Source organism: Mustelus asterias, chromosome 13 (assembly GCF_964213995.1).
Source record: "Mustelus asterias chromosome 13, sMusAst1.hap1.1, whole genome shotgun sequence".
Lineage (NCBI taxonomy): Eukaryota > Metazoa > Chordata > Chondrichthyes > Carcharhiniformes > Triakidae > Mustelus > Mustelus asterias.
Genome location: NC_135813.1, coordinates 11189876 through 11203066, shown reverse-complemented (window position 1 = coordinate 11203066; position 13191 = coordinate 11189876). Strand labels below are relative to the sequence as shown.

At 49.0% G+C, this 13191-nt stretch overlaps 1 protein-coding gene across 1 annotated transcript in view; it reads left to right on the top strand.

Annotated features, from left to right (window-relative positions):
- Window positions 1-13191, top strand: part of LOC144503050 (hemicentin-1-like) — a 390871-nt gene that overhangs the window by 165875 nt on the left and 211805 nt on the right. Inside the window, exons 23-27 of the mRNA XM_078227553.1 lie at window positions 93-220; window positions 4531-4803; window positions 5832-5924; window positions 8937-9128; window positions 12390-12520. Of these exons, the coding sequence (XP_078083679.1) occupies window positions 93-220; window positions 4531-4803; window positions 5832-5924; window positions 8937-9128; window positions 12390-12520 (817 nt within the window). The remainder of the gene's footprint in view (window positions 1-92; window positions 221-4530; window positions 4804-5831; window positions 5925-8936; window positions 9129-12389; window positions 12521-13191) is intronic.

Genomic DNA, 13191 nt, shown 5'->3' with positions numbered 1-13191 from the left:
AACTTAATTCGTCACCAATTGGCCAACGTGTTTTATTCATGTGAATGCAAATCTTTTCCCTTTTCTGAGCCGTCTGCTTTCTTTCCCATTAGATACACAGTCTTACCATCAGGATCACTGACAATCTTAGATTCAAGAGCATCAGACAGTGGCCTCTACAGATGTTCTGCTGTAAACAGAGCAGGCAATGCCTCCCGGACATTGCAACTGATTGTTCACGGTGAGAGTTGCTTCATTTTCTCTCTTTCTTCTTTCTTTCTTGCCTCCCTGGTTGGTGTTTGGAGTTCGGTTGCACACTGCTGGCTGATCTGTCTCAGAGGAGGCCCCCGATCCCAGACTTTGACAAATGGGCAGGAAGTGGATGGATCTGACTGGAGGTACAGGCTCTGGCCTAGCTGTGGTGGGTCGTGCTGTATTCCGAAAGGCCAGTCCCTCGCTTTAATCACAAGAGACTGCTGGGTTGGAAAGGCTAGTCTGGGGAAGTTGGACTGCGGCGCACTTGGCTAAGGAGTGTAAAATTCATTGTAGGCCGCAGAGCGGGTTAAAGGGAAAGACCTTATCAAAGTAAACAAAGTGGACTAATTTTTCCCATCTGTTCGGTATGAGACCTTAAACGGAGGCTCCAGCAGCCCTCCTGGTTTGCAATTCTTTCTCTTCCCACACCGAGTGGTGTGCAAGCCAGACTTCCACCTGTTTCCATGGCGACGTTTTTCCTGGAGCAGGTTGCTAGCCTGTTGCCAGAGGCTCTTAGCCTGACGGGTGACATTCCGCATCAAACATGGCTGGCCAGGGGTTCTCTCTGCTCTGACTACCTGCTATTAGCGTGTGTTGGAAGGCGTTTTGCAGTTTGACGCCTGACCTGTTTGGCCGTGTTATGAATGCGCTTCTTGGACACCAGTCCTGGGGTGGGACTTGAACCTAGGGCTTCTGGCTCAGAGGCAGGGATGCCACCCACTGTGCCATAAGACCTCCTCAACTGCCCTCTTAGGCGCAAGGAAAAGATCCCGTGGCACTATTCAAGGAATAATAAGGTATTTGGGGTAGGGCTGGGTGGGAGCAGGGAAGGGTGGATTCGGGTGCCATTATCCCTGTGCCCTGGCAGCATCCAAGCGGCACGGTGGCACAGTGGTTAGCGCTGCTGCCTCACAGCGCCAGAGACCCGGGTTCAATTCCGGCCTTCGATGACTGTGCGGAGTTTACACATTCTCCTCGTGTCTGCATGAGTTTCCTCCGGGTGCTCCGGTTTCCTCCCACACTCCAAAGATGTGCAGGTTAGTTGGATTAACCATAAGAAATTGCCCTTTAGTGTGTAGGTTAGGTGGACTGGCCATGGTAAAGCTAGAGGGCATAGGTTTAAGGTGAGAGGGGAGAGAGACAAAAGTGTCCAGAGGGGCAATTTTTTCACTCAGAGGGTGGTGGGTGTCTGGAATGAGCTGCCAGAGGTAGAGGCGGGTACAATTTTGTCTTTTAAAAAGCATTTAGCAGTTGATGACTAAGATGGGTATAGAGGGATATGGACCAAATGCGGGCAATTGGGACGAGCTTAGTGTTTTAAAAAAAAAGGGTGGCATGGACAAGTTGGGCCGAAGGGCCTGTTTCCATGCTGTAAACCTCTATGAATTTAGAACAAAGAACAAAGAACAGTACAGCACAGGAAACAGGCCCTTCGGCCCTCCAAGCCTGTGCCGCTCCTTGGTCCAACTAGACCAATCGTTTGTATCCCTCCATTCCCAGGCTGCTCATGTGACTATCCAGATAAGTCTTAAACGATGTCAGCGTGCCTGCCTCCACCACCCTAGTTGGCAGCGCATTCCAGGTCCCCACCACCCTCTGTGTAAAAACATCCCTCTAATATCTGAGTTATACTTCGCCCCTCTCACCTTGAGCCCGTGACCCCTCATGATTTATGACTCTAAATGTCCAGGGTTTTATGGTGGAATGGGTGGGCTTGGGTGCGATGTTCTTTTGGAGAGTTGGGGCAGGCTTGATGGGCCGAATGGCCTCCTTCCGCCCTGTTGGGATTCTGGATTCTACGGTTCTCAACTAGTGTTGCTAAAACAGGTTATCTGGTCATCATCACATTGCTGTATATAGATTGGCTGCGGTGTTTGCTACGTTACCACAGTGAGTACGTTTCAAAGAGAACTTCATTGACTATCAAACACTTTGGGGAGTCTGGAGATCATTAAAAAGTTACAGTATAAATGTCTGTCTTTTCGACTGGAGAAATGTGCGGGGGTGAATGCGGGCTCACTTTTAACATTTAAGAAACACTTGGACAGGTACATGGATGAGGGGTGTGGAGGGATATGGTCCAGGTGCAGGTCAATGGGACGAGGCACAAAAATGGTTCGGCACAGGCAAGAAGGGCCAAAAGGCCTGTTTCTGTGCTGTAATGTTCTATGGGTGGGGGGAATGTTCCCTTTGGAGATGCAGGGTTGGAGGCTCTACTGCAAGAGAGGCAGCGAGGTGGGATAGTCTGACTCGGGGCTGAAAGCCATCCTCCGGCAGAGCTTGGTGCAGGCTGCATGGGGGGATTTGCCAGTCAAGTCGGTACAGTTACCAGTGTAGCTGCGAAGGGTGAAGGTGGGGATGGAGGCCGTGCTCTTCACTTTAGTATTTGTTTATCTTGGGGGCTGAACTAGTCCAGGGGAGGTCTCGCTAAGAACAACACACCTTACAATACATACAGTTATTTATATATTAGTGTCACAAGTAGGGCATTAACACTGCAATGAAGTTACCATGAAAATCCCCTAGTTGCCACACTCCGGCACCTGTTCAGCTACACTGAGAGAGAATTTAGCACAGCCAATGCACCTAACCAGCATGTCTTTCGCACTGTGGGAGGAAACCGGAGCACCCGGAGGAAACCGCAGACACGGGGAGAACGTGCAGACTCCGCACAGACAGTGACCCAAGCCGGGAATCGAACCCGGGTCCCTGGCGCTGTGAGGCACCAGTGCCAACCACTGTGCCACCGTGCCAAACTCAGATTGGAGGAACAGAGGAGTGGGGAAATCGAGGAGAAAGTCCTCACAGGGAGTGACTCTGATGGTGTGATGTGTCTTCACTTCTATACTAAGTGGATGCATTAAGAGGATTGGATGAGGTGCTTGAAGTTTATTAGGAACAAAGGAGAATTTAGCATGGCCAATGGACCTAACCATAGGATTCAAAGCTGTGAGTACACATCCATTGCCCTTTCACATACTCTCTTTCATTAGTGTATATGTATGTTGGCAGGGGTGAGGGGCCAGCAAATAGATGTGCATGTTTTTGAGGTTGTCCTCTGCTATTGGGAGATTTTCTGTTGGGTCACCAGTCATATAGGGATAGGGATCTTTTACTGCAATTGTATATATAGGGCATTGGTGAGGCCACATCTGGAATATTATGTGCAGTTTTGGTGAACTTACCTGAGGAAGGATGGCCTTATTATAGAGGGAGTACAGCAAAGGTTTACAGGCTGATTCCTAGGATGGCAGGTCTATGATATGCGGAGAGACTAAGTCGGTTAGGATTACATTCGTTGGAGTTTAGAAGAATGAGAGGGGATCTCCTAGAAACTTATAAAATTCTAACAGGGTTAGACGGGGTAGCTTCAGAAAGAATGTTCCCAATGGTGGGGGTGTCCAGAACTAGGGGTCACGGTTTGGGGATAAGGGGTAAACTTTTTAGAACTGAGGTGAGGAGAAATTTCTTCACCCAGAGGGTGGTGAATGTGTGGAATTCACTCCCACAGAAAGTAGTTGAGACCAAAACGTTGTCTGATTTCGAGAAGAAATTAGATATCGCTCTTGGGGCTGAAGGGATCAAGGGATATGAGAAAAAGTGGGATCAGGATATTGAATTTGATGATCAGCCATGATCATAATGAATGGCGGAGCAGGCTCGAAGGGCCGAATGGCCTTCTCCTGCTAGTTTCTATGTTTCTACATGACCAGCAAGGTTCACGCTTGTCTCTTCTGACAATGATGGGTCCTGAGTTTCTGATGGATTTGATATCAGTCGGAAGGTATTATAATGCTGTAGCTTTTAAGCGTAATTGGATAAATCGACTGGAGTGGAGTCTGACTTCCCATGTGAGACGCAGGAGAATTTTTTGTGGCAACTTTTCCCTGGGATACAAAATCAGAAGTAGTCCGGACAGAGCGGATGGGAAGAAGCTGTTACCATTGGCAGAAGGTTCCGGTACTGCAGGATATTGATTTAAGATGATTGGTGAAGGAACATGAGAAAGGAATGCTTTACGCATGACAGGATGGTTAGGATCTGGATTGCAGTCCCTGAGAGTGTGGTGGAGGCAGATTCAATTGTGGCTTTCTAAAGAGAATTGGACAATTACCTGAAGAGAAATGTTTGCAGGGCTATAGGAAGAAGGCAGGGGAGTGGCACTAGCTGATTTGATCTTGCAGAGAGCTAGCATGGATGTAATGGGCCAAATGGCCTCCTTATGTCCATTCTCTGATTCAGTGGACGGTATTGATTCTAATTATTCTGTTCTCTCTCCTTTTATTTTCTCTTTAGTCCCTCCCAAAATCCACCTGTCACATCATCTCCTGAAGGCGATCGCGGGTCAGTCCGTTGACCTCCCGTGCCTGGCGCATGGTGACCCGACTCCCAAAATCAGGTGGTACAAGGGCGATGAGGCCTTGCTGCAGGGTGCCAGGGACCACCTGGATGGCCCGGATGGTTCCATCAGCATTGCCGACGTGGAGCTCTCAGACGCTGGGACGTACCGTTGTGAAGTGACCAATAGTGCCGGGCACGATGTGACTGAAATGACACTGGCCGTGTTGGGTAAGTGCACATTGGAACCTTTCATATCACAGCCACGAGATAGGCTCCGTAACAGGTACCAGCAACGCCGGGTCTGGTCTATGTCCATAGCGGGTTTCCTTCGTGTTAGCCACACGAGGAGACTGAAACTGATTTGAATTTCCAATGCTGCCCCGACTTGTTTCAGGTTCAGTTGGCAGTTAGGAAGGCAAATTCAATCTTAGCATTCATTTCTAGAGGGCTAGAATACAAGAGCAGGGATGTACTGCTGAGGCTGCGTAAGGCTCTGGTCAGACCCCATTTGGAATATTGTGAGCAGTTTTGGGCCCCATACCTAAGGAAGGATGTGCTGGCCTTGGAGGGGGTGTCGATGTTGGAGGGGGGCCAGAGGAGGTTCACAAGAATGATCCCAGGAATGAAGGATTTGTCATATGAGGAGCGGTTAAGGACTCTGGGTCTGTACTCGATTGAGTTTAGAAGGATAAGGGGGGATCTAATTGAGACTTATAGAATACAGAGAGGCCTGGATAGAGTGGATGTGGAGAGGATGTTTCCACTAGTGGGAGAGACTAGAACTCGAGGACACACCTCAGAGTGAAGGGACGCTCCTTTAAAACTGAGATGAGGAGGAATTTCTTCAGCCAGAGGGTGGTGAATCTGTGGAACTCATTGCCACAGAAGGCTGTGGAGACCAGGTCATTGAATGTCTTTAAGACAGAGACAGATAGGTCCTTGATCAATAAGGGGATCAAGGGTTATGGGGAGAAGGCAGGAAAATGGGGATGAGAATCATATCAGCCATGATTGAATGGCGGAGCAGACTTGATGGGCCGAATGGCCTAATTCTGTTCCTATATCTTATGGTATATAGGAATCATATAGGATATAGGATCCCTCTTTCTTCAGGTCCCGTACCCTAAGAGGACATTGACAATTACACTTCAAACGTATATCATGGTCTCTGAAGGGCTTTGGGGATGTTTGGTGGCTCTGGAAGGCGCTATATGAATGCAAGTCTTCTTTCTCAAATGTCTTTTATGTTTCGCCAGAACCGCCATTTTTTGACGAAGATGTCGTCCCATTGGATGCTGAACAAGAGCGATTGGCCAGAGAAAAAGTCACGCTTCCCTGCCCAGCCAATGGTGAGAGTCTATTTTCTGTCTGAACCACCAAAACTGTAACCCTGCCTTTAACTAGGGGACGAAGATTGAGCCAATTGTTGGAGCGGGGGGTGTGGGGGGCTTGGTTCATGCTGGAAATGGTGGGGCAGGGAAGGGGGTAAGGTGCCGAGGGAGTAGTGATGGAGGCAGCATGGGAGTGGCAAGGGGAGTAGAGTGGGGAATGGAGGGAGAGTGACAGGGGGGAGTTGAGGGGGGAGTGGCAGGGGGTTAGCAGCAGATTAATGCCCAACTAACCAGGGTGATGCCAAGGCCTTGTTACTGTGGCAACAGAGCAGCTCCCACTCTATCATGGTGGAAAAAAACTTGGTGGCACGGTGGCACAGTGGTTAGCACTGCTGCCTCACAGCGCCAGGGACCCGGGTTCGATTCTGGCCTCGGGTCACTGTGTGGAGTTTGCACATTCTCCCTGTGTCTGCGTGGGTTTCCTCCGGGTGCTCTGGTTTCCTCCCACAGTCCAAAGATGTGCGGGTTAGGTGGATTAGCCATGATAAATTGCTCCTTAGTGTCCAAAGATGTGTAGGTTAGGGTGGATTGGCCACGGTAAGTGTATGGGATTACGTGAATTGTACAGTGGAGTTGGGCCTGGGTAAGATGGTCTTTCAGCGAGTCAGTGTAGATTCAATGGGCCGAATGGCCTCCTCCTACACTGCAGGGATTCTATGGTTCTGTGGTTTGGTGTGCTTCGCAACAGGCTGCCAGGAACCCTCAAGAAGCATTTCCCAATGACCAGCTCAGTGCATCGTGAAGTAGCCTGGGCCAGGAATTCCCCGACAATTCCTTGTTCCCTCAGTGACACTAAAATAAACACAAACATTACTGTGGTTATGCAAAGAGACTGGGTCAACTGAGACTGCTCTCCTCATAGCAGAGAAAGGGAAATGGGAATTTAATAGAAGCATCCAAAATGATGAGAGGTTTTGAGAGATTAGATCGGGAGAAATTATTTACTGACAGAAGGGTCAGTTAGCACAGAACACAAAGTATTTCCAGAACAGAAACAGGCTGTTCAGCCTACCAAATCCAGGTGTTTATTTTTTATTCAATTGTGGGAGTTGAGAGTTGCAGTTGAGAGTCAATCACATTGCTGTGGCTCTGGAGTCACATGTAGGCCAGACCAGGTAAGGACGGCAGATTGCCTTCCCTAAAGGACATCAGCGAGCCAGATGGGTTTTTCCGACAATGGTTTCATGGTCATCAGTAGATTCTTAATTCCAGATTTTTTTGTTGAATTCAAATTCTACCATCTGCTGTGGCGGGATTCGAACCTGGGTCCCCAGAATGTTAGCTGAGTTTCTGGATTAATAGTCAAGCGATAATACCACTAGGCCATCACCTCCCCTTTACCCATGATTGAAGTATAAGGACCTCCTGTTTGTATCCCACGTTGAAATAAAGGCTAATATTTCATATGTCTTTTTGCTTTGTTTTTGGCACCCATGCTCGAGATACCCAAATCCCTCAGGCTCCTGTACAATTTGAAGTCTCTCGCTATGAAGGTGACTTGCCACAGAGCGTGCAGTGAGCCAGCCAGAAGTCCACTGATTTTCAGCAGGACAGTACAGCACAGGAAACAGGCCCTTCGGCCCTCCAAGCCCACCAGGGACCAGAAGATCCTAGCAATGGGTGGAACCGGAAAATCCCGGCCTGAGAAAATGATCCGATTTATCTTCCTTGGACCTGACTGAGTGACCCTGCACTTACCTGCAGTGAAACCCACCAGTCGTGTTTTTCTCACACACAATTTTCGGCCTGGCTAAGATGGGTGGGGCCTAGAAATGCCGGCTCCAGCTGCCATACTGGTTTCCCACAATGCCATTCCGGGTGTCAGATGTGTTGGTGAAGGCCGATTTGGATTTGCGCCAGTCTCTCGTTGGGTTTATTAACAGCCCTGTTCAGCATGCTTTAACCAGCCAGCTGGGATTTTCCAGTCAGTTTTCCAACCGCCTGGAGGTGGGCACCCAGTGACATGCTGTGGTGTGCGGGGTGAATGGGGAGTGCGCCAGGCAAACCCACAGTTCCGAACGTACCTTCCTGAATGTGGGTGCAGCTGAATTCTGTCCCGTCGACCTCAGTCCTTTTGATGCCGGGGGGGGGGGGGGGGGGGGGGGGGGGGGATGGGCTTCCTGCCCAAGGCCCTTCCCAGGCCTGACAAAATAACCACTGGTAGAAATGGAGGGGGAACCACTGCCCCTGTTGTTCAGCAGCCATTTTTTTGGCCGTCCCTCTTCTGTTTACTCCTGTTCTGGGTTAGCAAAATCTGTCCCTTGGCCCCCATTGCTCCTCCTCATGAGCTGGGAGGGCTCTGATTGGCCCTTCAGCTTCGAAAGCCCTCCCACCGCCTTTAATTGGGCGGGGAGCCCGTCTACGTACCAGCTGTGGGGACATCTCGATCATAAACCCAGGTATCCTACCCCGGGGCAGGATTCAGGACCAGGAGATAGGCCTGACTCCGGTTTCCCATTCCCAACATAAAATCCCACCCCTTTATCGGTGGCACAGTGGTTAACACTGCTGCCTCACAGCACCAGGGACCCAAGTTCAATTCCGGCCTTGTCAGTGTGGAGTTTGCACGTTCTCCCCGTATCCTTGGTTTCCTCCGGGTGCTCCGGTTTCCTCCCACAGTCCAAAGATGCGCCGGTTAGGTGGATTGGCCAAGCTAAATTGACCCTTAGTGTGCCAAGATTTGTAGGTTAGGGGGATTAGTGGGGTAAATACGCGATGTTATGTGGTAAAGGTGGGTAAGGTTTGGTGCAGATTCAATGGATCGAATGGCCTCCTTCTGCACTGTAGGAATTCTATGAATCTGTCTGTGTAGCTTTAGAACTCGCTGTTCCCATCTGCACACCTGCTGTGACTCCTAATTGAGAGAAGCAGATGTGATTCCCGATCAAGTGTCTTTGATGTACCAGTTTACTGATGGTGCCTTCATGATGCCTGTAACTAGGTTGAGCTTTTCTGTTGATCTATCCGCAGGAACTCCTCCACCATCTATCCGCTGGCTACAGAATGGTTTAGACCTTTCGGCTAATGAACCAGGAATCTCTATACTGGAGGACGGATCGCTGCTAATCGATTCAGTTTCACCCTACGATAGTGGGGATTATTTGTGTATCGCGACAAATGAGGCCGGCTCTTCCAAAAGAATGTATCGATTGAAAGTCCGGGGTAAGTAGTTCCACTCTGACCTTGCACTTTCCCTCTGAACCACCATCACACTGGATAGTCTGGTCAGGAACTTGCATTTGAACCCAGTTCCCGAGCCAAGTGTCTGAATGCTTGGCACAGACAAGTGGCATCAAGGGGTATTTTTTGATTTGATTTATTATTGTCACATGTATTGGGATACGGTGAAAAATATTGTTTCTTGCGCACTATACAGACAAAGCATACAGTTCATAGAGTACATAGGGGAGAAGGAAAGGTGAGAGTGCAGAATGTAATATTACAGTCATACCTAGGGTGTAGAGAAAGATCAACTTAATATAAGATAGGTCCATTCAAAAGTTTGATGTCAGTAGGGAAGAAGCTGTTCTTGAGTCGGTTGGCATGTGTCCTCAGACTTCTGTATCTTTTTCCTGACGGAAGAAGGTGGAAGAGAGAATGTCCGGAGTGCGTGGGATTCTTGATTATGCTGGCTACTTTTCCGAGGCAGTGGGAAGTGTAGGCAGAGTCAATGGATGGGAGGCTGGTTTGAGTGATGGATTGGGCTACCTTCATGACCCTTTGTAGTTTCTTGTGGTCTTGGACAGAGCTGGAGCCATACCAAGCTGTGATAACAGCTAAATAACTAAATGCTAGTTAAAGGTTGTGAGTTGCAGCATTGAGATTGAGGGGAGATTTGATCGAGGTGTACAAGATTCTGACAGGTTTAGAAAAGATAGACAGAGAAAAGCTATTCCTATTGGCTGATGGTGCCAGTGGGGGTGACACAGATTTAAAGTTTTGGATAAGAGATGCAGGGTGGGTGAGGGATGAGAGGAAGAACCTTTTTACGGGACCCTCTGGCCGGAACTTTCCGGCTGTTCCCGCCTGCAGGATCCTCTGGTCTCGCCGACGGCAGACTCCCGCTGCGGGTTTCCCAGTGGTGAGGGGCGCATTCAATGGGAAGCTCTGTTGGCAGTGATAGGACCAGAGGATTCTGCTGCTGGCCAATGGCGGGCTGACTCCCACTGCACCGAAACACTGTGCTGCGTGGAAAATCCCGCCCTCTGTCTGCGAGGGTGCTGGAAGTGCAGGCGACCAATGATTTCAAAAAGAAATCGGATGGGGGCTTGAGGGAAGTAAACTTGCAGGATTATTGATTTGATTTGATTTATTATTGTCACATGTCTTAACATACAGTGAAAAGTATTGTTTCTTACACACTATACAGACAAAGCATACTGTTCATAGAGAAGGAAAGAAGAGAATGCAGAATGTAGTGTTACAGTCGTAGCGAGGGTGTAGAGAAAGATCAACTTAATGCGAGGTAGATCCACATGGAGATCGAGCAGAGGAGTGGGCGTGACTGGATTGTTGTCCAGTGGGCCAGCATTGACTCAATGGGCCCAATGGCCTCTCTGTCTGTGCTGTAACAATTCTGTGACTGAGTTTGCCAATGAGAATGAGAATGTCTGCCAATCCAAGTCATTTGGTTCAGACTGGGGAATTGCATTAGTTTTTGTTAGAGTTGGAGCTTCCCACATGATTGTGGTGTTCCTTTTGCCGGCAAGGTTGGAGGTGAATGACGCAACCTGGCTTGTACTGAAGTATGAATTAGTTTGTCAGTTATTTTGAAAGTTGGAACACTACAGGCCCGACCGTTTCCTTCATTGAAGATTCAGCATCGATCCCACTGTGTGTTCAATGATTGATTGAACTTCAGACTGAGTTTAACAGTTTTTATGATGTACACAGCTAAGAGATACCTTTACAGAGTGGGCAGTCTTGGAGTGACAGTGCATTGTAATGTGAATAATGTGGGTCACAAGTTCATCTCTGCAAACCCTGTTCAGAGTTTCTGTTCATTGATGGTGCAGCTTTAAGAGAAGCCCAGGGAGCGGGTTGTTTTCCGATCCGCTTCCCCGTGATGTCTTGCGGGGGGGGTGGGGGGCAGTCATAGAGCAGGACTTTATGGCCTCGCTCAAGCGAGACCGGAAATTCCCGCCCGAGGTTAACGGACATTTCCGTTGTCCGCCCCTCGCCCACTCCGATTCCGTGGCGGGCGAGGCGGTAAAATTCCAGCAATAGAATCACAGAGCAATGCAGCACGGAAACAGGCCCTTCGGCCCAACCAGTCCATGCCGACCATGGTGCTCTCCCAGCTAGTCCCAACCGATATTAATATCTTTCCTGAACAAAGTCATAGAACTTCGGAGCCCCCAAGGCCACCCTTCCCGTCATCAAGATCAATGTGTGCGTGCTGTTTTCATTCTCATTCAGCTCCAGAGTTTATATTCCCTCTGTGGCGATTACCCTCTCCCAGTGCGAACAATGCCTGCTGGATCTGACACACTGCCGAGATTATTGGAGTCATTCCTTTTCAGAGGGTAGAAGTGAAAAGACAACCGACTGTCCCAGCTGTTTAAAACAATTATTGAAGTCTTAGAGAAGCTACATCCGCAAAACATAGAAACTAGAAGCAGGAGGAGGCCATTCGGCCCCTCGAGCCTGCTCCGCCATTCATTTTGATCATGGCTGATCATCAAATTCAATATCCTGATCCCTTCCTTCCCTCCATGTCCCTTGATCCCTTTAGCCCCAAGTCCAAATCTAATTTCCCCTTGAAATCACACAACGTTTTGGCCTCAACTACTTTCTGTGGTAGTGAATTCCACACATTCACCACTCTCTGGGTGAAGAAATTTCTCCTCACCTCAGTTCTAAAAGGTTTACCCCTTATCTCTAAACTATGACCCCAAATTCTGGACTCCCCCACCATCAGGGATGTTCATTCTGAATCCATCCTTTCTAACCCTTTTTCAATTTTACAAGTTTCTATGAGATCCCGTTTCACTCTTTTGAACTCCAATGAATACAATCCTAACTGACTTAGTCTCTTCTCATATGGCAGACCTGCCATCCCAGGAATCAGCCTGGTAAACCTTTTTTGTACTCCCTCTATAGCAAGGACATCCTTCCTCAGATAAGGACACCAAAACCGCACACAATACTCCAGATGTGGCCTCACCAACGCCCTATACAATTTGCAGGAACATGCTTTGTTGACTTTCACTAAAGCGCAGTGAAAGTTCAGTGAAACCAGACCAGGAATCACGTGCCAGTATCCTGGCTCTGTTCATCTCTTTGAGTGCTGCCTGGCAGTTTCTGATGTGGCGGTGACAGCTGAGATACAGCATTACGACGCCAGGTCCGTGCCTAAAGGTTTCTGTTTGGACTGGAATGTTTGATCTCCCTCTCCTCTTCACTCCTTTGCCTTCACTGCAGCTCCCCCTGAGATTCGAGGTAACGACCGAATAAGCAACATCACCGTGTCGGTTAACCAGCCATTGATGCTGGAGTGTGATGCCAGTGGAACCCCAGCACCAACCCTCAGCTGGTACAAGAATGAGCAGCTGGTATGTGTGGATGGTCGATGTTGTTAATAAAGTTAATAAAGTGGGGAGAGGCAGGGTGATGGCGTGCGATTAGAACATCTGGCCACATAGCCATAGGCCAGTTCAATGCAGCATTGCTCCTGAGGTAACATTTCTGGCTCTAGCCTTTGGAGGAAATGGAAGCCAAAATGTATGTAAGAGTTGGGCCTTAGCAACCTTAGCCCTCTGAACAATCACTGAACGACCTGCCAATGGAGAGGATGATTTGTTGAGACTCTAATATATGATGCACCAAGGAAGGGACAGTCTGGAGAACATACTGGAGTTAATTTGCACCTTGAAGGCAGCAACTCGTACTGAGGCTTAGAAATCATAGAATCCCTACAGTGCAGAAGGAGGCCATTCGGCCCATCGAGTCTGCACAGACAACAATCCCACCCAGGCCCTATCCCCTGTAACCCCACATATTTACCCCACTAATCCCTCTAACCTACGCATCCCGGGACACTAAGGGGCAATTTAGCATAGCCAATGCATCTAACCTGCACATCTTTGGAGTGTGGGAGGAAACCGGAGCACCCGGAGGAAACCCACGCAGATACGGGGAGAACGTGCAGACTCCACATGGATAGTGACCCAAGCTGGGAATCAAACCCAGGTCCCTGGAGCTGTGAGGCAGCAGTGCTGACCAC